This window comes from Arabidopsis thaliana, chromosome 4 (genome assembly GCF_000001735.4).
Source record: "Arabidopsis thaliana chromosome 4, partial sequence".
In the NCBI taxonomy this organism is placed as follows: Eukaryota; Viridiplantae; Streptophyta; class Magnoliopsida; order Brassicales; family Brassicaceae; genus Arabidopsis; species Arabidopsis thaliana.
The window spans coordinates 9613322-9637050 of NC_003075.7; the positions used below are offsets into that span (position 1 = coordinate 9613322).

Sequence of the window (23729 nt, forward strand, 5' to 3'; positions counted from 1 at the left end):
AAAAGAAATTAGAAATAGTCTTCTGTTTTCTTAATTATAAATTAAAATCTTCTAACAATCTTATTATTATTAAGACTAAGACAAATTTCTGTAATAATAATAACTTGTACAGATACATCCTTCCTAGAAAGCACAAGTAATTTTATCCACAAATGTACAAAAAATATCAACATAAAAGCTCTCTTTTCACGCCAAACAAAAAACCAACAAAAAAACACTCTCTTTGTTTGCAAGTCTACTTCGTTGCATGAAGTAATAGTTTCCCAAAAGCCCAAAAAAAAAGAAGTGAAAAGTTTCATTCTAAACGCAAATTCTTTCCCGATTCAGATTCTATGGACCTGTAATCATCTCGAACTCTAATTGCTTTCCAATCAGAGTCCTCTTTGGTCTGTCGCAGAGCCATAAAGTGGAGTGCATCACTTCGAACTTGGTAAATTTGACAAGCCCATGGGTACGAGTCAGGTGCAGACCAAACCTTCTGTTCTTCAAACTCAGTCTGCTCGGCCAAAGACGTTGGCATGCAATACACTGTGTTGAGCTCTGGCTCGATGAAACCAGCCACTGCAACACATCCAGGAGAGACGAATCCCTCAGGAGCCCGTGGATGCCAGATCGATACAGGACTTATGTAATCATCTAAGCAATTCCTCCACACCTGACAAGTGAATAAACATATATGTATCATGCTAAAAACTCAGGTTTGATAGAGTTTGCGTTTGCTCAAAATTTGGATGCTTGAGCACTTAATGCATACGATGAGTTCAAGGTTGAAAATACTGTGCGGTTAAATGCAACGGATTACGGTTGAAATAAAATGTTAGAGAGATACTTACAAGGTCATAACCCACAGGAAGTGCAAACACTCCATTGGTGTTATTGTAGACAGCAGCAACATTTGGGGGATGGCTACCAACGTGAGCTACATCACCCACTGACACGAATCTGGCAAACAACAATGACGAAACTGCTTAAGTTTCAACGGCTCAATGCAGCTACAGCATCACCATTAGGGTACTAAATAACCAAGTTAAGAAATAATAAACTAGATTTTTGGAATTTTAAATCTCTTTTGGCTATACTTACCCCGCTGGACAACTGGGTCTCCAGATAGTGCAAACTCCTCCATCTTCAGAATCCTGAAAGCCAAAAAGGAAATAATTGTAAAGAAAACCTCAAAACGGTTGATGTGGGGGGTGAATTATACATGTTTCGTCTCATAAAGTTATAAATCAAGGATTCTTATTGACATGTATTGATGACAAGGGTTTAAGATTTTGATCCTGGTCTCCACCTCTTAGCTTAGGCTAGAACCCAAAATTTTCGAGTGTCATCAAAAGAAATAAAATCTAGAAGGCAAGAAAATCAGAAATTTTCTGTACTAACAGGGAAACCCCTTTCTAAGCTCAAAGATATAGATTGGGATGGAAAGGAACTTACCTGCTTTTTACACAAAGAACATCGACCTTTGGATTCTCGCTCACTACTCCAGATTTTTGAGAAGTTGATACTATGTTTGACAAGCTTTTTATCATCTGAGACAGAGCTTGAAGAAGAAAGTTCTCTCGATTTAATAATAGCTTTGTTTTTGTATGTTTTTGAGTCTCTTCCATCAGCCTCATTCCAAGCAAAATACACATGTCTCTGGCTTGAAGGAACCTGCAATGAGAAGAAAGAAAATTCATTAGGTGTGTTGCACTGGTATGAGCTTCAATATTTGCATAATTTACACTGGTTAGTAAGTTATGTGGAATATAAACCAGAAAACTTAAAACATGTTTTCTCATTATATTTTTACTATAAAATAGAAGACTAAAGCATCTTGGGAGTAGTAATTTCAAATGTAAATTTCACTTGAATCATAGCCAAATTATCAATTCTATAACTATAATGAGAATAGTGATAGCAATAACCTTGAGCACAAGATTTTTCATGTTAGACTGATATGCTTTCCACATTTTGCGCACTACTGAACAGATTCGGACAGCTTGAGGTTCTAGTCCATTTAAGTCTTCTGGCACGCTGCATTTTATAACCTGAGCAAAACTCTCTGACTTCCGAAAACTCTTCAGATGCAGTATGAGATGCGAGGGCCTTTGGCTACCTGCCTTTGCCAATTCCAACGCCATAAGTTCCTCCCAAGGCACATCCCACATGATCTTGCTGGGTTTCTTATCCATCTTATCCAGATCAGAGCACTAAATGGAAGCAAACATTCAGTTAATAAAAACAATTTTGAGACGCTAATGGAAAACCTGCATGTGAAATCGTATTCTAGTTGGTTAAACCTGTAATAACACGACTCTCTTGTTGGTCACCATGACAATGCGTTTGTATGGAACAAGGAAATGCTCTTCATAGCAATCAGACAAAGCAAATTTTGAGGGTTCCCTGAATATTTCTGTACAGCCAAAGTGCCGACTTGCTTCTGCTAGATGAAGGAGCATCTGCAAAACGAGATAACCAACATAAATCAGAACTAGTTTGGTGAGTGGCAAGCGTAACTAGAAGAATGTAAGTTCGTGGCTTTCTGGCAATATTTCAGTATAACTTACACCATATCGTATAAGGAGCTTAGAATGTAAAACTATTAGATTGAAATATTAAACAATAGGATAGCCGACTTGTAATTATGAAGTTTTGGAAGCATCCAAAATTTCTCACTAGTCAGACAAGAAAAATAAGCTGAGCCAGTACCTGGCCTATAGCTTCCTTCTCATCATATTCCCTGAGTATACCATCAGCATGAACAGCACGAGGATTTCTAATTCTTTCCAAGGCGGTCCTGTTGCTCAAAACCTCCAAACATCTGCTACAACTTGCTCCAATTCCATCAACAGTCAATGAGAAAAAATCTAATGCACCACTCACTGGTTGTACAATAAATCCTAGGAACGCCCGTCCTACCCCATGGGCAAACCCTAGAATACCATTTTCTCGGGCGCTCTCTACAGGCTTTGTAACAACTCCTGAAACCCCAAAGGCAACACCTTGTGCCAGGGCTTCTGTTCCTTGAACAATTGCATCACCTACACCGGTGATCCGCCTCGACCAAACCTGATTCATATTCACACCTCTTTTGAGCAAACTGCCAAAGTGATCAATTCAATATTTTATAGCAAGAAATGTACCTGTTTAGCCCGTAGTTGCATGAATTGACCATCAGTTGAAAGCTCGGCAAACCCTTTGCTAAGAGAGGCCAATGTTGAGCTAGTCATACCCAAAACATCTACTGAGAAAATCAAATGTAAGGGATTGTGGATCAGATCTCTCCATATGCGATTCCCGATGGCTGGAAGTATTGAACTTTTCCGTATAAACCGATCTCTGTGCATTACTCTCCTTAGATGAACCTATATGTACATATGATTTTGAAACATTAGCAACATTTCTCGTTCTCTATTTGTCAGTACTAAATTCCAACTATAGCAAAATGATGAATTAGCCTGTGGTGTCAGGCAATTGAAATGCTTTCTAGCTACAAGCTGTTTCATGAGAATCCAAGGAAAAAAAGCTTCTGAGCTACTTATCCCCTGTGTTACTTATCTCGTGTGCTGGGAGTCAAGAAAGAGTATGGCTTAAACAAACTCATGCTCAACAATTCATAATTTACAACAAGTTGTAACTTTTTAGTAGTCAGTTCTCAAATGAAGTAGACTACCACGAAATGGAACCAGGTATCCCAACAATTAGTTCTATTACTAGGAAGATGTAATCACTATTCCATTTCATAAATGGGAGTAACTTCAAAGGAAAATCAACCACCTGAATTTTGAAAGCATTTCCAACAGCGGACAAAATGGGGCTCCAAACACCAAGAATTCCATGAGGCCTCTGAGCTGGCGCTGTTTCTAGTGAGACCTTTAGCCTTACCTCCGAAACATCTATGAGGCTGAAAATCACAAACAAAATCATCCAATCACTTAAGTTAGAAAATTGCTAGACTTGCATACCAAAACGGCCAAATAATGTGGCCTTCGTATCTGGTAAAAATTCTATAGAAGACAAGAATACTTTATATGTATCTCAGGATCAACTTGCGCGACACTAGAACTTTTGGGGAGACGGTCCATCTGAAGCTTATTGTAGAAGTCAGCTGAAGCCCAAATGATAGGCTCGTGAATGTTTAGTCGCCAGGTATTATCTGTTACCTGTCAATTGAATAGAAAATACATCATGTGCTTCAGATAGTATCTCAAAGTTATGTTTGAGTACTCTGCAGATAAACCTGACTAGAATACATACCCGTACATACACATATGGATACACTTGAATGCCATCAGTTTCTTCGTTACACATTGTAATTGTCATCTTAAGCACTGGTTGACGACTATCTCCAGTGTTATCTGGTGCCAATAGTACTGGCATTAAAGTTAGAGGTAGCTGGTTATCAATCTGTAAACGACCCAGAATGATTTTGAACCTGGAAATCATTAAAAAGTATATTGATTATTTGGTTCCATCATTCCAGTTATACATGAAACAGACATGAAAGGAAAACATTACTGCGATATTCGAGTTACCTGCTAGTTCTTCCCTCATCATACCCAGTGGAGTAAGATACAAATACTCTTTCAAGGTAAAAATATGATAACTCTTTAGGCATGTGATCTACAAGAGAGATCCCCACTAGTCCCATTTCAATTATGACCTCCAGAGTGGTGGTCTTGTGTTCTGTAGGTGTCTGAGGAGTAGAATATCCATGATTTCCAATCGATGTCAAAGATATGATTTCGTTAGAACTCTGTGAAGTACTGTCATCATCGGTGAATCTAGCAATCTTGATGTCACCAATTTCTTGAACATCAAAGTTCACTTCTAACTCCCTACACAATTCAGAATCCACAGCACCTTTTTCCATGTCTACTTTGAATACCCCAGAGCGGTGATCACTTTCAACCTTAGCATCCAAGAACTTTTGACCATAAGGATCTTCCCATGCAAAATTTTCTGTTGTAAGAGGTTCCAACAAAACCCACGAATCTTCACCAAAACCAGATTGCCGAACACTGATGCTTTTGACAGTTGATCTATTTTCAACCCTGGTTTGAAAAGTTTTCACAGAAAAAGAAGAGGAAATTAGTGATTGTTTCACAAGCATGGATGTCTGTCGCTTGTAGAGAAGATACCTCATAGGACCGTTGCTTGGTCCTAGTCGAAATACAACTATAAAACGTGATCCCTCTTCAAATCCCCGTATCTCTGCTTTCACATATCTCCGTGCACCATTTTTACTCTTTAATACAAGAACAATTGTGTCCTCTCGGGTAACTTGAACGGGAAATGACCACTCTGTTTCTCTTAACCGGACCTGAAATTAGGCAATGTAATAAGAAGATGATACATCATTAATATAAAAAGAGATGCTCTTACCTCTCACAATGTAAACATATGTGGTAGGTAAGGGAAGTATGCATATGTAAACCATTTAACAATACAGAACATAATCGCCTTGCAGTGAAACTCTAATTTACTGCTCCTAGAAGTCTCACTGGTTTTACTGAGCAAATATCATATGCTACATACTTCCAGTGGACACCTTCAACAACATTTTTAACCATTCTTTTGTTTTTGTGTCTCTCCCTTTTTCAACAAAGTGACTAAAGCAAATTTATGAAGAAATAGAAAGTGGTGTAGACTCTGCAAATTAGACAGCTCACCTGGAGTTCATCTCTCCCACTTGGCTGGAAAACAAAGGAGACCCTTGAATCATAAGCATGGAGTACTTTTGGTTCATCTGCACTGTTCAGTTTAATATATATGTCTTCACCGATCCTGTTGGTGAAAGTCATGATGGTCGAACAGATATGATCTGAAATAAATTCGAGTCAGTACGTAATAACAAAGAAAAAGTAGAAGACAAAATGCTTGTTACCTTTGTAGGAACCGACTGGTAAGCACAAGGTTTTGTAGATAAAAATAGCCGCATGCAATTTCCATCGGGATCATACGCATCCACATCCAAAGATCCATCCTATTAACACAAACTCAAAGGTTAATTAAGCTCAATATTTGAGAATACTAGTCTATCGATCAAATGCAATAAAATATTACTGACCATGTCACCCAGAGCAGAAAGATCTTTGACAGGACCATGTTGCTGATTGCCAAACTGAGATATAGACACTGACAGGCCCAGAAGTTTGAAATTCAAAGTAGAAGCAATTGTATGACCTTCATATATTTCTTCTTCGGTTACCTCATCTAGGACTACTTCATCATTCTTTTTACTTCGAAAGGGAAGACCAACTTTTCTTGTTTGCTTCTTCCCTGACAGATCTAAAAGTCTGAGTGTAAGTGAGGGACACCTCGCAATCGAAAACCAGAACGGAGCATAAACTCTGATGATCTTCGACAAAACTATCTGCTGTTCATCATAGTTTTGCTCCAGTATTACTTGAGCAATCCTGCTTGCATAAATTCAACTGTGTGAGACCAATTAAATAAAGAAAAATTAATTCTACAATTGTGTCATCTCAGCAGAAAGAACAAGACCTTCCAGTGGCAGAACTTCTTAGTCCAATTGTCTTCGCAGGGACACCATTGGGGTGAGATATAAGGACAGCTTCCTGCCAAATTCAATAGTGAATGTTTAATTTCCCAAGGGAGAATAGAAGATACAGAACGAAAATTTTGTGTGCCTAGGTGATGTGAATCTAGGTTAAATTTCCTAACTTACATGCATTGGTAGCCATCCTCTTTGTGGAAGCAAAGAAAAGTATAAAGGGTTTCTTATATCAACACTATACACCTTGACAGTTTCCCCAGAAATAAAGACACCTCTACAGCGACAAATAAAATGACCACTAGCTTGCGCCTCTAACACTGAGTACTCAGCTCCAAATGGAAGACAATTTGCTATAGAAAACGGTGATTTGACCACAAGGGTCCAGTCTTGAATAGGGTCCGAACGTATATCCTTTGCAATTTCTGTTGCTTGGGTCTTCAAACAGAACCACAACTTTTGATTATCTCCGGAAGAAGTACTGTTTATCTGAGTACAAAATAGCAAGTGCTCGGATTCAGTTAGAGCCGATATACATATTTCAGGCTCTGATTCACAAGAAACCTCTGCCCCCCCAGGCCTCGAAACCACAGAACTCCAAGAATACTCATCCGACCCATCAGGAAATACACACTTCAGTTTCAGAACATAAGATGCCGACTGTGTCAATCCTGATAAGGGAACCGGTAACGTATCACCAGGTTTCAGTAACCCAATTGGAATATCTGGAATTGAATTTACTTTAGACTGCAGGCAGAGGTCAAGTAGAAAGTCAGTATTGTTCTCCACCGAAACTAGAGACCTGACATTTACGTATCTGTTTCCATCCTGCATACTAACTTCACTTGCAACCACATCATTTCCCAACCTCCAGCAAGCAGCAGGAGCAGCATAATTCAGCCTAACTGTCGTCCAAGGACCCTCAATGCTAGGACTTACTTGAAGAAATCCAGATTTTTTTTCTCTGAAGGATTTGCTTTGGTCCACTTTCGACTTAGCTGGCAACAGTACAGCACATCTTATTTTTCCGCAGTTCTTTCTTTGATCCCCTTGGTTAATGCTCTGCAGGAAAACAGGAAGCCAATCATTTCATTTTATCGCAATCTGTGAACCCAGAAAGTCGAAAATCCCTTAACATGCATGTATTGATAATACAGTATTGATATCATTTTCTACACAACAATGGCTACATCCTGACAGGAAGGGGGGCATGTTAAGTTCACGATTTTTACCATGGTTTCAGTTGTAGATAAGTCTAACCAGACAAGGTCATTAGCATAATTGTGCTGGTATACGTTGTCCTTCATATATTGTGCTATCTGTTTTAGAGGAGCTGAAAAACTCCCAACAGGGGCACCTAAATCGTGAAAACAACATCGATTAATATACCACAAATGAAAGAAACCCTTTAACTCGGATACATTACCACGTAATATATAAGCTATAAGAACTAAGGACACAAACCTTTTCCGACGTCTGTCACTATTAATTCCAAGACAAAGTCATCCTGGGAAAATGAAAGAACAATAAAATATCAAAAGAGCCACTGCAGCAACCTTGATCTTGAAGACAACAAAGAATAACCAGAAAATATTATTCATAATACATTTTATTCTAAAATTGTACGAAGGTACATGTACTAACTAAGATTTTCCAAGCTATAAGCACTGCAGCATTTAAACCTGTTTCTGATTTGCTTGGGTATATGAAGCTGTGTGATTAATCAATCTATGAGATTAATAGTAGAAATACAATTAAAATGGCGATGGACATGAAAATCCACAGAGAAGAAGAACATAGCCATTTGGAAAAATAAAACAATCCAGCAGTATTCAGGGGATACAACTTAGTTGTAGGTCAAAAAAATGATGTTAGATATCATGGAAGAGAGAGAATACCAGGGAGTCGATTCTGAAAAAAAATATTTCATTCCAGTCGACCACTTCTAGCTCAGAGGACAACATATTTGAAACACTTCCACAAGTACGTGCACTTTGCTGACGAAGCTCTGATTCAACAGGGGAGGTCTGATTGGGAGACAGGCGTATGACTCCTGTGTATTGATGCGAAGACAATCCACAAGTTCTTGGAAGCTATAAACATATCAAATACAAACAACTGTAAGAAAACAAGGTTACTCCACATAACAACTTCTCCAAAACTTTTGTGTAGTCAAATAACTCATTAACCCAGTAAAAAAGTCACTAGAGGCGTAAGCCATAAAGGATAAAAGAAACTGAAAGCACATTAAACTCATTTCCTTTCTTTATCAGCATAGAGAAGTAAAAGAAGACAATAAAAGGAGATGCAGGAGCGCCTGGGAGGTAGAATATATAAATAAGGGCACCAAAACGAATGTAACCTTTGTTTTAAGCAGAAAGGTACCTGTGCATCCATCACAATAACTGTAACCATGATTCTAGGATTTCTGCATAGTTCTCCTCTGAGGTGAGAATCCAACATATTGGTCAAGACGGGAACTTTTACAGGTCTGACGTCCCCAGATGGCATCTTTACAATATCCTTAAATCCTTTGATTTCGGTGGCTCTAATATATATATCTTGCCCAAGTTTGTTTTGTGGAATTATGAAATAGTTTTTCTTCTGATGCACCTCAATGACAGATTTTCCATTGTCAACTAGAGGAAGTGCTCCCTGTAAAAAATAGCAAGTGTAAATCAAGAGAGAAAGAAAACGTGACTTCTTCAAAAGAGAAGGTAAAGCTGAATAAGCCTCTGCTTCACCAAGGGAGTGGCACAGAAGGACCAAAAGAAAAGTTCTCACTCTCTCTTTATGGTATCCATGGACATTGCTAAGGCTGTTCCAACTAGAATACGCTTGGATAATTGTATTAGCATTCGAAACTGAGATGTTCACGTTCAAGTCCTTTGTAGATGTCAAGCGCAACTGAGAAACCGCACCAAAGGATCTAGGGTTGAACTGGTACCTGCATCATGATGGAACATAGCCATTATATATAGTATACTCCACATTTGTTGGATTATATAACAACCAGAATAAACAGAGCAAATCACCCGCTCCCACAAAGTGTTTAGACATAAACATTTCTACACTATTGAGACTTAAAATGGCACTGCAATTAGAAAAAAAACCTTAAGAATCCGTCTGCAGGCTCAATGAGAGGCTCCCATGCTTCATACTTATCATTATATGACCTGGCCGCTAAGGAGAAGTTGATGGTTGAATTTGTGTAGTCGGTTTTGCCAAGTAATCCAAAACTTATATTGTTCAAAGATACGTTAACCAATGGAACCATCTGCAAAGTACATAGATACACCATTATTTTCACACAGATAAATATGCCACACAGATTTGTTTGGTTCTCTTACCAGTCCCCCATAGTCATCAAATAGCGCAGCAGAAAAAGTCCCAATTTCTGCATGAATGACCATGTTATCAGTTCCCCCAGGCAAACCCTGGTCTGCTAGCTTTAAAGCAAATCTCCTTGGTGGTTTTTTCAAACCACTACGGACAATAAAGGTCTTCAACTCATTCCCTATGCTCCATATACTAAATGGTTCTACCCTCTGCCAGACATCAGAGGTATCCCACAAACTTTCATCCGCAAAATGATCACCAGCTACCATATCGCTACGAGCGCATCTTAATTTGGTGAAATCATATGGTTTCGGTGAGCCTTTACATGCAACACAACCCAAAGAAACAAAACCCGGTGGAGCCTGAGGCATCCAGAAAGATATACTTTCTACTCCCCTGTGTTTCTTGACACGTCCAACAAGTTGGAAATCAACAGCGGCTTTGAGGATCTCTTGATCGCTAGTATCATGAAGAACCACACAAGAGTTTGGAGGTTCATACCTACACATTCACCCCAGAAGAAATTATTATCCAACTTGCAAGTACAATAGGATGCACTAAACGACATAGTACATAATATTATGACTTACCCACTAACAGCAATATCTCCAAAATAAGCCATCCCTTCAGAAACGATTGGTCGCCATATTGAAACTTTTTTCTGCGAGCCTGAGCCCCTATTCCACCATATCAACTCAAAGGTGGCAACAGCTTCAAATCGATGACCAGAGTTAACAGAATTCAGTGGCTGTGGCCGTGTGGGCTGAATAATATCATCAGGAGTAGTACGATCATCCACGTAGCTGGATTCTTTTGGCAAGACTGCAGTGGATCCAAATAATATGTGGCGTAGCTCATAGGGTCTTCCTAATAAGTTGAGCGTAGAGGGATCCGCAGGTAAGAAACTGCCAACAGAATTATCCACGCGCCAAAAAGCTAAACTTGATTGAGATCTGCATTGTAAGCAAAGCAAACATAAAAAATGGCAACCCTCAATGGAGGAAAATAGTTCAAAATGAAATGACCAGCATAGACACAGTACAGACATACTACAATGGAATCATTTATGTATTGGGTAAGAAAAGAAAAATAAATAGAACCCTAAAAGAGGGAGTTATAAAATCCAGTTTTCATTTGAGACTTCCGCATATAAGTCACATAGACACAAGCAAAAAACAACTTATGATATATGTCAGGAAAAGGAGATAGTAAGCATGTTTGCACATGTCTACACAAGGGAACATACATCCCCATATATTTTAGTTTGTGCATGCATCTTGTCCATGTGTATAGAAAGTGAGCTACTCGTAAAAGTAAAAGTGAAAGGTTCATAGCAGCGTACATATCTGTGGAGCTGATAGCTACACAATCTCTGAGAGAACAAGGGGAAACAGAAGAAGCTAGGATGCAGAAGGTAGAGGCCAATGAAGGCGGTGTACTTCCACTTGATACCACACAGCTTAATGCCACATAACCCTTTGGTGCTTCAGGGAACCAAATGGAACATGAACTATCTCTTTCATCTTTGTCATCCATCGAAGAACCACCTAATCCCCCGGAAGCTAAAGGTGACCATATCAGTTTGAATGATAAAGGCCTCTTAACTCTCATCAAATTGGTGTTGACCACAAGAACCCCTTTAGTTGGTGGCTTGTCCCTGCCATGTAATATACCAATTAATTAACTTGCAAAGGCTCTTGCGTAAATAGTATATCCTAGAATAGTAGACTAACAATGGTGTCAAATAGTCGCCGAGACTCGCAAAACCAGGGGGTGGATGGGGTCTCCAGAATGCATATATTTGATCTGTACAGGGATCTGCATGCAATATAAGTACTAAGTACCAGGTAACAAAAACAATATGAACTGATAAAATTTCAACAAATAACTCTACATACTTCTTATGGTCCCAATTTTATCAAACTCTGAGCAGACGACAGTCATTTTTCTGGATGTCATCCTTAGAAATGATAAAATGTCTTCTTCAACGGCTATGAACAATCTCAAGATGCTGAATGAAAAGTTCATAAATATGTTTGAAACTGAAAGACGTATGTTAGTCTTCCCAGAAACACTTGAATACTTAACAAAGGTGTCGAAAGGTTCCAGAATTTTCACTCCATTACTTTCCATGGTTAGACCCAACGTATGAGCACTCATTTTAATTTCATCATTCTTTATGACAACCCTGTACCAGTAAAAAAAAGACAAAGGAATGACATAGAAATATGAACAACAGCTGTGCAAGGCTGATCAATTTTTATGCAACTAATCATGCTTAAATTTCAGTTCCCAATCGCAGAGAAACCACTGACCTGCCATAAGCATCCAACTGAGCATGCAAAAGTTTGTTGGAGAGTAATGGAGTTTTAACTACGTCTTTTGATGTGTTGTAGAAGGTAAGTTCTGGGCCGATAGCCTGCAACAGTAGAAACGAGCTTCAAACATTAAAGGGGAATTTTTCCTTGGCTTATTATGCACATACAAAGAAGAAAGTTGGCCACTATAAGAACCTGAAACTCAATGATCATTTCCGTGGACCTCTCTGTTGTGGTGCTGGGAGATTGAGAAACCGGATCTTCCTTCCTCTCAGAGTCTTGTTGTGGGGCTTTATGATATACTTCCAACTCAACCCCATCCTCTCTAGAAACAGAATAGCTGCTGCATGCTCCCAAAGAGATACATGAATCCAAAACTTGGCCATTCTGTGTCAATATGAAAAAAGTGAGACAAAATAAAAGGACAACAGAAATAAATTTAAGATCTAACACCGAGTAATAAAATTGAATATAGAATTTCTATACCTTAAAGACTACATTCCTGAATTGCAACCTTTTCCCACTTCCTACATATATAATAGGCTCTATACTAGGTGAAGAGAGGATGCCTCCATTTCTATCTTTCAGGTATAAAGTTCCACCATTACCATCATAAACAAAGTTATCAAATTTTTCATCTTCAGCGATCAAAGGACCAAGAGGAGAAAGAAACGCTTCAGCAGTTTGTTGCTTGTAGATAGACTTATCCATGACAATTGCGTCGACCATATTAAGGTTTTTATCTTCTTCACTTGATAGCACACTGCCTATAGTAGGGACAAAAAACTCTACTACGGCCAGTAGAAAATCCAAAGCTACAAGCAACTGTGGCCTTTGAATAGAAACGGAAACAAAAGTTGACAACTGACCAAATTGCGCATCAAGAGTGAGCATCGAAGGAAAGGGTCCAATATCACTCCCCGTGGTTACATGTGACTGAGTTAAACCCTGATTTTTATCAGTCACAGAATGTGAATCTCCAAAATCTAAATCTGCAGGTCTTCCTACAGCCAGTCTGAACTCTTTTTCAGTTCCTTCACGGTTGTCAATAACACTGAATCCCTTCAATGTTGCAGTAAGGAAACCCTCATCGTGTGTATTGGATTTGTAGAGAAGCCAGCCACCAGAGATCTATAAGCATATACGAAAAAAATTGTTTAGATGTTAACTATGTGCCATGAGGTTGTTTCTGCTATGAAGTCCCTTTGATTTAAAATCCCTAGGAAAAAATAGATCACGAGAACAGAAAATGGAGCCAAAGAAATAGAGAAGATGTAGGGTCCCATAAGAACAATCACATGACTAATCCCAGGAACTAGAAAGGAATTTCACAAAAGACTGATTTGAATAAATCCATATCAATATAGCGGATCAACAATTTTGAAATCTTTTTGGGGAACCAGTTCCAGAGTGAGGCAATTCCGCATGAAGTATCTATGCAAAGGGATCCTCTACCCTCGGCTTTCTTCAAGAAAGAACTTAACAAATGCATATGCCCCCAACTTCTCGCTAGTTGGTATTACTTATATCCCTCTTAAATGTATCAGCTGTGGCAGCTCCAAAGGACAAAATAATACTAAATACTCCTAGATAAATATGACAAATGAAATGAACATGGTACATGGAAGCGTACCTGTACAGCAGCCAACGGTGTATCTCTTGCTGTCCCAGCATACAAACACAACTCCACCAGATTGATGACAACAGAAACCTTCATTGAAATCCAAGTATCAGTTTTCTCTGTCTGAGCAGCATTAGTATCCTCAGAAGTAAGAGTTTCATGTAAGTTTCTTGAAGATGTCACAACATCACCACTCAATGGTGGCACAGCATGTGGAAGCTCAGAAATATTAGACTGTGCACACTCTGTCAAGATCTGGTATTCCCTATTTGAGAGGGCTGCTCTTAGTTCGTCTATCTGAAAAAGCAGATATTTCGAAAAAGCATGAGTAAGTAAGTATTAAGTTACAGACTGGATATAAAACATACCTCAATAGAAACCTCAATGCTCGGTATCTGATGTAACAAGTCTCGCAGAGATCGGTTAATGGTTACAGAAACCCCCTTCACATCTTGAATTATGCTTTCACCTATTTCAGCTCCAGAACCAACATTAAGGTTGATATCCATGACCTAAGTTAATGTTTTTTGGGTCAAAGAACAAAAACATTTAGGAGAGGGTCATAAGTTAAAAAAAAATGCACAAAAAAGTTGTAAAGATTAAAGCGATATCAACCAGAATAAATCATGCTCCTCCTAACAGCCAAATAACGAGAGTCCTCACCATTATTTTCATAGTTTCCACGTGAACTGCATTCAGCTCATTTTTGTCTCCAGCAAACCACTGAAAGGTATTGTCCACAGTTATATGCACAATATCTAGCTTCAGGTAACTGCAAAAACGAAAAATCCAAAGTGGAGAAAGAAAAATCAACCACTCCGATAAGCCTAGTGAATTCAGAGGACCAGTAATTGTTATAACAAAAATGTGTAATGGAGATAAAATAGTGGGAAAATTCAAGATCCAAGCATGAACTTACTCAGGGCTATCAGTGTGACGAGGCATAACAATTATGGGCTTCTTAAGAGATAGATCCAACTTAAGTGCCGGAGATCCTTCAATTTCGCTAGTCGTAAACCACTTCTCTGAGTCCGTAATTTGATCCTTCATCTTGACAACCCCTTTTGAATCACTTGGCACCAGTCCCATAAAGTATTCAGCAACCTACATGGTGGAGACTGATTGTAGGAAGCAAGACAAAAAGTTACTCGTATCTATGCAGAGAGAATGAACTACCTCTTGAATAAAGCGATTCAGATAAACAATGCGCACTTCAGAAAACTGCCCAGATAGGCAGTAGTCGAAACCTTCATAATCTTCATCAATGATACTGAATGATGTGAAAACCAACTAGCAAAGAAAAAAAAAAAAAGGTAAATCAAGATGAAAAAATTACATGTATCTCATCTACGCAATCCATTCTCATTCCACAAAGAGAAAAGTGAAAAGAAACAAACAACCAATACCTCAACAAAAGAAGTTCCTCCAGGGTCTCGCATATCACAGATCCAAAAGTACATATGGTTGTCTGGGAGGCTGTCATCACTGATTCGTAAATTTCCAAGACTTGCCTTAATACTGAACGAGTTCGGAAAGACCTTCAAACAAATGGGAGTACAGAAAATGCCCACTTACCTTCCAAAAATTCACTATACTGAAGAAAAAGAGATGAAATACAAAGAGCATAATCACACCTTAATATCTGTCAGCAGATTGTCTTGTGACAATGTAGCAAACTTAGTTCCATTCTCATTCATTAGGAATATCTGCGCCCGAGCCATGTTCAATTCCAAGTTGAAAATGATTCTAGATTTCCCCTTCCCTAACAAACCCTTGACAGCTGCATCCCTAGAATCTTCAAATCCATCTCTTCTTGGAGAAGTATGCTCTCCAGCTACAGGAGAGTTGTCCTCAAAAGATTCACAGCTTGGATCCTCAACATTGATAGCATTTACAAACTCCAAAATAGCAAGAATTGTTGGCCTTCGACAGAAAAATGATAAAGTAGCTAAAGTTACCATCACCTACGAAGGCAGCCAAAAGATGAGTGATTTAGTAAGGCTTCACTTTTTAACAATGAAACACTAAGATCTCCGGATTCGAAGATGCAAAAGCAGAAAACTATCAACCTGGTTATCAATGTTTTTATATTGAGGTGACGTCTGATGGTATATGACTATTTGAGCCTTCACGAAACTATCCAGTGACTCAGTTGTCTCATTGCTTGGCTTAGTGATATTCTTGTTGTCAACAGGGAGCAATCCATCAATGCGACTAAAACTAGGGGTCCTGAGAGATGTATAGTCAATGGAATCAACCAAGATTTCTGGTGCTTCATAGAACTTTTCCTCCCCTTCACTAGAAGTAGGATCAAGCCGTTCAGGGCTCCTGCTCTCAGCATCTTCAAAGGATGGAAGCATTTCTGAAGACTGAATAAAAGATCTTGCCAAATAACAAGACTCGTTTAAACCAGAATGGCTCACCAAATCTTCTATTTCCAGAGATTTCAGTACAGTCCCAATAAACATATCACTCCCTCTCATCGAAACTTCAACCTGGTTCGTCAAAGGCAAACATACTTTCAGTAAAAAGAATAAGAAATGACAAAAAGATAATTTAGAAGCATACCACCATCTTACCTTCCCACCTAAGGCCCTAAACTCGAACAATTTACTCTCTCTGGCGAGAAGCACCGCCATGAAAGAAGCATCATCCTATAGAAACATATACTTAGTCAAAGCATGCCCCAGCTAAAAACTAGAAATGGAATTTATAGTTTGAATTTACCTGATGACCATAACTGAAACATATTTTGAGTTCATCAAGCACACCGGTTACATATACACTCTCCAAGTTAGACAAATCGAAACCATCTTTCTGTTCTGTTTCTGACTCCTCACTGTCAGATGAAGTATCAGAAAGACCGGCTATGGGAGCAGAACCCTGTATATTGAAGTAAACTTTAAAATTCTTTAAAATTTTAATCAACTAAATAGCATACCGTCAATGGAACTGTCTCACAGTAGACGCCCTATTGATAAATAGACGTAAAGTTCAATATCTTCTGTTAATCAAAATTAAATTTACCGAGGCCCGATAGACAGCGCCCTGCAAACGGCTATGCCATGTTTTTCTGGAGTCTTCAGAATCAAACATCAATATGAGTGCATTTACATCCTCCATAACCTAGAGACAGGATATATATTAAAAGCTGCAGAGCCAAATTTTCATTGAATTTTACAATCATCAGAATGAGATCGTAGACCCTTCAATGATGAAAACACACAATGAAAACATAAAAAGCAGGAGTAAAATTTCCCCACAATTTAAAGATTCAACTAAATGAGATGTAAACCTTCTCACTGATCCGTGAAGCATTACGAATGGACAAGACATGTTCTACTCCTCCAGCAAGCTCTACGGGAACTTTGTATATATGCTTCCCGCGTAAGCTACATAATATTTTTTAAAAAATCACTAGACAAGAAGGAATATGACAAACAAAGAAACGGACAGATGGGATTAGGCAAATGTATCAAAACAAATAGGCACTTCAAGTGCTTCGTGAAATAGCATACAATTTTCGGTAATGAGTTCTTACAGACTTACACTACAGTTATGAACGTAGATAAATAACACTTTTAGTGGATTTCAGTAAGACAGGGAGAGCTAGATAAGCCCGTTCAATAAGACAACTAATAGCATAACATTGGTTTAATTTTCAAATGGCTCCGATAACATCAAACATTGAGCACAAAAAGGAAATCTTGCCATACTCTTCCCACATGTTGATTTTAGTATTAATATTTCAAGATGCAAGATAATTGTAAACAGACGCAAACATTTACATATAAACGAGCTGCTCTTTCTCGAGTTCATACAGGCCAATCATTTTATCCAATCACCTAATCTTTAGAGCCTACTACCATAGCCAAATTGCAAGAGTTGAAATCAGACCTGGTATACTTCTTATAAGATTTTGAGCCAGGACTTTCGAGCACGTAGATAAATGGACCAACTAAGCATAAATACCGCCGCTGCCACGAAGCTTCTCTTCCCTATTCATAGAATTGACACTGGAATAAATAACTAGTGTCCAAGTAGACAAAGAGTTTGCAACCAGGAAATCGATTCTGGTATGCAGAAAGGAACTGACCTTCCAGCTAAGAATAGACAACCACCCCTCAAAATCAGCTTCTTCCCATGGACGTAGAATCTGAGAGCTCTCATCATCCTTAGTTTGAAATATCTGTGCAACTTGCATCAACCTATGGTACCGAGCCGGTGAGAAGTGAAAGCCTAATGAGGGTAGCCGCACAGCAAGTCTGGTTGATGGGTACGCTGGGTTTGGTCGACGAATCTATGCAGCAGAACAAGTAACAATGTTGCTACAAATATTTAGTCTGAAACATAATTCTTTTTACCAAAAATATAATTGCCGGATGTTTAGAATTTTACCTGTTGAAGTTTTAAGAGTACCCCACACTTATCAATAACTGGCAAGAAAGTTACACTGCTTTCCCTACCAGAACTAGAAGCTCTTTTTGAGGATAATTGTTTCCAGGAATAATCACCATCAACAAGTAAAGCGGACACATCACTCAAAACTAAATCAAACTGCAGATACATATCCATTTCCTCTGTCAGTTCATGCTTATAGTCGTCCTGCAAAATTTAAATACATAGAAATTTGAGATACTGCATTAGAATATAGAAATTATATTGTTAAGACAACAGATACTTTTATACTTTACCTGGGAACGGATGACCAAATTACCCAGGTCTAGAAGAAGCTTTGTAGAACGATGATTATCAGGACGAAATTCTGTTGGAATTGTGATTTTGGGTGCTGCAATATCTAAGTCGAGCAGAAACCTGGTTGTTTTGTACAACGTCATTTACTGTAATAAACATGACATAAATTTGACCAGAGAGCATATGGGAGCACAAACAGACCTTGAATGATCTTTCAATGCTCTATTCATTCCTTCTTGAGCAGTGCGTCTGACTTCATCAATAGTTGACTGAGAAAACAAGTATGTGGTTTATAATATGATTAAAGTGGTTCTCTTTGGGCAGTTGAATATAAGGACGGTTCAGAGATCTAATTCCAACATTTTTTAATAAGCTGCCAGACACCATTGTAGCTCACGTGCAAGGAGCAGCAGGCTCTATAAATAGTTTTGCCATTTCCATCACAGATATTAAGTATCATGTCAACAGTGTAAGCTTTGATTTCCAGTATAAAAAAAGTCGCATGAAAAACTCTATAGTTCCACAGAATTACTCAGGTGTCTTGTACAGTATTGACAACAAACAAAAATTGCTTGCTAAGATCCTAAATTCATCATGATGATGATTACCAAAAGTAGTTAACAGGCTATATAACCCTAATATGCACTTGTGTTTCCCAACGTTTTACACCATAGCACATAAAGGACACACCTGTACAGCAGCTGCAGTCTCCAAAGCTATTGTCTGGCTCACAGCAGTACTGCTTTCGAAGAAGTTGACAATTCCATCAATGGAATCCTTTAGATACTGCAGATGGCAACACAATCAGCCACATATATATAAATAACAGAACTACTTATACAAATTTGCCCTAGAGAGAGGTCACGTACAGTCATATAACATGGAGAAGCTTTTGCAACAAGACTCCAGTCAACTTTAGCATCAAAGGGCTTATAGCAGAAGACAGCAAGTACAGAGTGAGAGGCAGGTGCACTCTGCAGGAAGAGAGACATTTATAAGAGTCTAAGATACAACTGATAATGTTTTACAGCAAGCAAAACAAAACGAATCCACGTAACAAACCTCAGCAAGCAGACCACTTGGTGATGACAAGCGATATCTCCCTAATTTAATGTCAGCTATCTTCGTTTCTGGGAAAAGCTTAACGGAGCAATTAAGACCTTCACATGATAACTCAGCAAGGCATTCCTTCTCCCCATCATAAAGTTTTGAAGCACTACGCTTCATCTGTACCTCCAAGAAAGTATGGAGAGCATCAGGTTTTGCATTGTTGATAATTGATTGCTCATCACCTTCTTTGTACCCTATGACTTTATTTAACCGTTCCCAATCTTCATCTGTGAATTGAATAGATTCTCCTTCACCTCCAGACACTTCACTCTTCCTGAAGGCATTCATACAAGATAATTGAGAATAAATTTTGGGAAAAAAAGAGTTGTGAATTGGAAAGAACCAGAGGAGCATTCACCCTCCAAACGGCCACCATGAACTTTTAGCCTGTTGCTTCTTCGAGTAATTTTCTGCCTGTACCGACCTCTCAACAAACTTGTGCGCCAACATCCTGTAGAGAAACTCAAGGAACTTAGCCATAATTGAAAATGATTAAAATATTTATTCGTATTTTACATTATATGGAGCAGACCTCATGTACTATGATGACATATGGAAGTAAAACAGAGAAATTTCATGGAAGCAAACACAGAAAGGAAAAAAAAGAAACAGTCCTAACCTTTCCTAGAACGATACAAGACCAAACCTTTGAAAAAACTAACTGATATTCTAGGATGCAACTAAAAATTACTATTATTTAAGCTTTATAGCTTACCTCCATTGCAAAATGACATCGGTATCAAGTTCCCGATCAAGGGCCTCAATTTCTTCATCATCATCAACAACTATCCTACTGATATCAGATTTCAGCAACGAAGCATACTGTGTGATGTATCTCTTGCGTAGACTAGTGTACTTTAAAACGTGCTCCCATGACATTCTCCCGCTGTCATAAAAGTAACAATCTCAGAAAATGTAAACAAAACCTTACGTAAGGAACTGCAAAGGAAGATGTTTCCACAACCGATGCAAATTACGCAAAAAGCCGGCATCAGTTAAAAAAAAAAGATAAAGGTTTACATTTAGATACCTTGCTATCTTAATTTGTTCTGAAACAACTCTGTAAGCATATTTCCACCAAGATTTTGCGTCGATTTTAACTGGAACAGATGGACGGTAATGTGCATATTTCAAACGCTGATTAAATGCAGCAAAATTATCAGCAAGTTTCATGACATCCCTGTATCCTCCCTGAGTACAAAAAAAGACACACAATCAAGATCACCGGGTACAGCCAAATAGAAAAAGAGTAGACGCCTTAAATGTTTTGTTTCACCTTTGATAAACAAAGTGTCACATCGTCTAAGTTTACATATGCCTTCTGCAAAGGTTGAACAGCATTTGAAGATTCATTTGCTTGGGACTTAGAGTACTTCGCATTCCCTGAGACAGGTTGCAGAATATAGAAATGCTTTCTCGTGAGGCAGTCAGCTGGCTTACCATCCTTTGTTCCATATCTAAAAATCTAGATATTTGCATACACCGAAAATTAGATTTTGGGTAAGAGACAATGGATAATTCTGGTTCCACTATATATACATGACTTAGCTTGTCACTACCTGATCCCACTCAAAAGGAGTTAAAACCTCCCATGGTTTGTCAATATGCCACGGAGACATGTCAGAATCAAGATAGAATGCAAGCCGATCAAGTTCAACAGACTGCAAAAAAAAAGGCAAAAGCAAACAATTTTAGCAAGAAAAGATAAATGTAAAGTACCCCTGCTTTTGTTTCTTGGCATGGGTATTCCTTTCCCAATGCAGTCATCCAGATATTAGTTTCATACAAAGATCTGTTACAGAACACTAACCCTTCTAGAGAGCAGCCCAATTCAATTTCCGTGCTTCTTACTATAGGCACCTAGACTTAACTGATTGAACTAGATTAAAATCATAAACTACCAAGCTACTACCTACAAGCAAGAAGAAGTGCAACTGTGCAAGGGATCTTAACATAAAACCCTCATAAGAGAAACGAAACTAGGAAACTGAGGCATATGACCAGAAAAGCTTGTGTCATTCAGATATTCATGAACAAATCTATACCTTTTGGATGGAGTCCAGAGTCCCGCCAGTAATAAAAGTTTCCTTTCCACTCTCATCAATGGTTACAGCTGAGAGTTTCTCTAGAGTAACACCAGCTGAGAACGGGTGGCCGGGATTGCTGCACTTATAACATAGGCTGTTAATTATACAAATGGGTAGACAATCAAGAACAAAGATTCTGTTATAATCTAGTTACCTCTCTAGATCCTCATATCTTATGTGAATATTTGAAATTGACAGCTTCAAGTTTCCAACGATAGTGTTGATCACTGATCCCATCCATGATTTGTTCTTTGAAGAGAATAAGAAAATACGGTTGTTAGTTTAGTACAATATTATTCGCTACGTTATCTAGTACGAGCAAGTAGCACTAGCCACACCATTTCTGTCTGTAGTCGACGAGCTCTTTCAACTAATTTAGTTTCCATTTCCTGGTTACCACAAACAGAAAATTGATTCAATAACTCAAATAAGATAAATGGAATATGGTCATAATATGAGCGACCTATCTCACCCGTATTAGATTTCTTTTTGCTTCCTGGATAGAATCCTCACTAAGTCCTTCAACATCAGTTGCAGGTTCGGCTAATACAAAAATTCGGTCGAGATAAACCACTACAGGTTCCTGTCCAAGTCTGGTCCATGGTACCTAAAATGATGATTTTTAAACATATCAAAAAATGGGTCTAACTGAGTTTATAAAACTATTGGAAGATGAATTCAATGAAGAAACTTAGTCCCAGAATAAAAACAATAAATATTGTATGACATTGAGTAAGATGACTGATAGAGACCATGAAAACAAGTGAAATACTACTCGTGAGCAAATGGAATAGAAAAACGAAAAGATAACTAATGCACTCAAGTAGATATTGTTTAGGTTAGATAGGATATATATAAGAAAACACACACACACAAAACACACCTTGAGTTTGACTGATCCAAGAAATCCAGCTTTAACCCTCACAGGTAATTTCAAAGCATTAAGTGCTTCTGGTTTTAGTTGCATATTTTTCAGCTCTACATCTCCTGCGAAATCAAGTTAAACCACAAGCTATATTAACCAAATGGAAAAAATAAAAGCAAATTTATTGACATGGGTATGCTAAAACCTTCTTTTTATTTAATCATCTGTTCTTAGTAACAACTGTGAGAAGTAACTAAGCAATTATAAGTGAACAACCAGCACAAACCAAGATAAACCATGAGCGAAGAAGCTATAAAGCCTGAAAGCAAGCAGCAATCCTACATCATTTTAATCATGTAATATGCCACACGGGAAATTGAACAGTTCCGATCAACTAAAACACCCAACACATGCCTGAAAAAAGAAACACTAAACTCAAAAATCCAGAAGTGTGACTATTGACTTCTCCGTTTAATAGCTAGCTACCCGAATATAACTCGAAGAGAACCCAATTCCATAAATCGCAGTCAATCACAGCACACAAAACCTAACCAGTTCTCACATTCGTTCACAACTCAAAATCGCTACTCAATAGCACATTTGAACTTTAAACTCAAATCCGGACATTACACAAAATCAGCGAGAAAATAGAAACAATCTAACCTTGCCAAACACTGATCTTAAGAGCTTCCTTATTCAATCCCCTCACATAGTTCCCCAAGTACCTTTGTAACAAGTAAGCTACCTGATCTTCCAACATCTTTGAACTCTGCAAATCAAAATTCTCACCGTAAAAGGGAAAAAACAAATGTAAAATCAATAATCGTGAGAAGAGAATGAAATTCTCAAAGAGTTCGATTTCGATCGGACTAGAAACGGAATCGAAGGAGAGGCATGAGGATCGTTTCCTCAAGAGCACGCAAGAGGCGGTTGGAAATGTGAAATAGTCATGACTCAATGACTTGGGGGAGAGTTTCGGCTCTGTAAAAGGAATATAAAAATATCTGCTGTTGATGACGGTGCAGTGCAGTGTGTTGCTGTGTTGTTTATCAATTGTCGACATAAACTTTATTATTAAAAAGAAAAAACTAATCAGTAACTGAACTAAACCAAAATTTAATTAAGTTTCAAAAATAATTTAACCGGTGGAGAAATTCCTATACCATATAAACCAATTAGATAAATCGGATTT

The 23729-nt window shown here is 38.2% G+C and overlaps 1 protein-coding gene across 3 annotated transcripts; it reads right to left on the reverse strand.

The window, feature by feature from the left end:
- Positions 1 to 8: 8 nt before the first annotated feature.
- Positions 9 to 23552, reverse strand: AT4G17140 (pleckstrin homology (PH) domain-containing protein). 3 transcript variants are annotated; one of them, NM_117818.5, is made up of 66 exons: positions 23201 to 23552; positions 22556 to 22659; positions 22145 to 22279; positions 22011 to 22061; positions 21827 to 21921; positions 21631 to 21748; positions 21145 to 21246; positions 20862 to 21050; positions 20616 to 20776; positions 20301 to 20471; positions 19944 to 20036; positions 19538 to 19859; positions 19345 to 19449; positions 19166 to 19261; positions 18677 to 18744; positions 18475 to 18595; positions 18179 to 18385; positions 17877 to 18080; positions 17678 to 17778; positions 17076 to 17172; positions 16962 to 16986; positions 16808 to 16860; positions 16722 to 16751; positions 16508 to 16663; positions 16360 to 16434; positions 15850 to 16275; positions 15415 to 15744; positions 15187 to 15318; positions 14957 to 15070; positions 14700 to 14884; positions 14444 to 14552; positions 14149 to 14292; positions 13793 to 14077; positions 12646 to 13290; positions 12355 to 12546; positions 12157 to 12260; positions 11740 to 12029; positions 11575 to 11659; positions 11184 to 11498; positions 10432 to 10794; positions 9853 to 10342; positions 9616 to 9779; positions 9287 to 9449; positions 8888 to 9157; positions 8401 to 8595; positions 7967 to 8009; positions 7735 to 7859; positions 6677 to 7564; positions 6493 to 6566; positions 6056 to 6404; positions 5873 to 5971; positions 5658 to 5734; positions 5472 to 5580; positions 5127 to 5308; positions 4521 to 5039; positions 4243 to 4420; positions 4012 to 4148; positions 3763 to 3889; positions 3129 to 3350; positions 2695 to 3054; positions 2286 to 2444; positions 1911 to 2195; positions 1438 to 1656; positions 1084 to 1136; positions 834 to 942; positions 9 to 655 (listed from the first exon to the last, which is right to left on the reverse strand). In NM_117818.5, exons 1-66 carry the CDS (start codon positions 23295 to 23297, stop codon positions 296 to 298), a joined length of 12651 nt encoding a protein of 4216 aa, NP_193447.5. In that variant the 5' UTR covers positions 23298 to 23552; the 3' UTR covers positions 9 to 295. The 3 variants fall into 3 exon arrangements, with proteins under 3 accessions (NP_193447.5, NP_001154245.1, NP_001190747.1); NM_001160773.1 differs by lacking the exon at positions 16722 to 16751 and having other exon boundaries at positions 5472 to 5576; positions 5833 to 5971; NM_001203818.1 differs by lacking the exons at positions 5472 to 5580; positions 16722 to 16751; positions 16962 to 16986 and adding exons at positions 13398 to 13461; positions 13615 to 13637 and having other exon boundaries at positions 13 to 655; positions 5833 to 5971; positions 16808 to 16906.
- Between the last annotated feature and the right edge of the window lie 177 nt (positions 23553 to 23729).

What these genes read in the sequence shown, in the direction of transcription:
- AT4G17140 (NM_001203818.1), bottom strand. Translation starts at nt 23,297, where the DNA reads ATGTTGGAAGATCAGGTAGCTTACTTGTTACAAAGGTACTTGGGGAAC. An exon ending in TTATTGTGATGGATGCACAG is followed by an intron (nt 8,596 to 8,887) that starts GTACCTTTCTGC and finishes ATATGTTTATAG; the next exon opens with CTTCCAAGAACTTGTGGATT. An exon ending in TGCAACTACGGGCTAAACAG is followed by an intron (nt 3,055 to 3,128) that starts GTACATTTCTTG and finishes AATATGAATCAG; the next exon opens with GTTTGGTCGAGGCGGATCAC.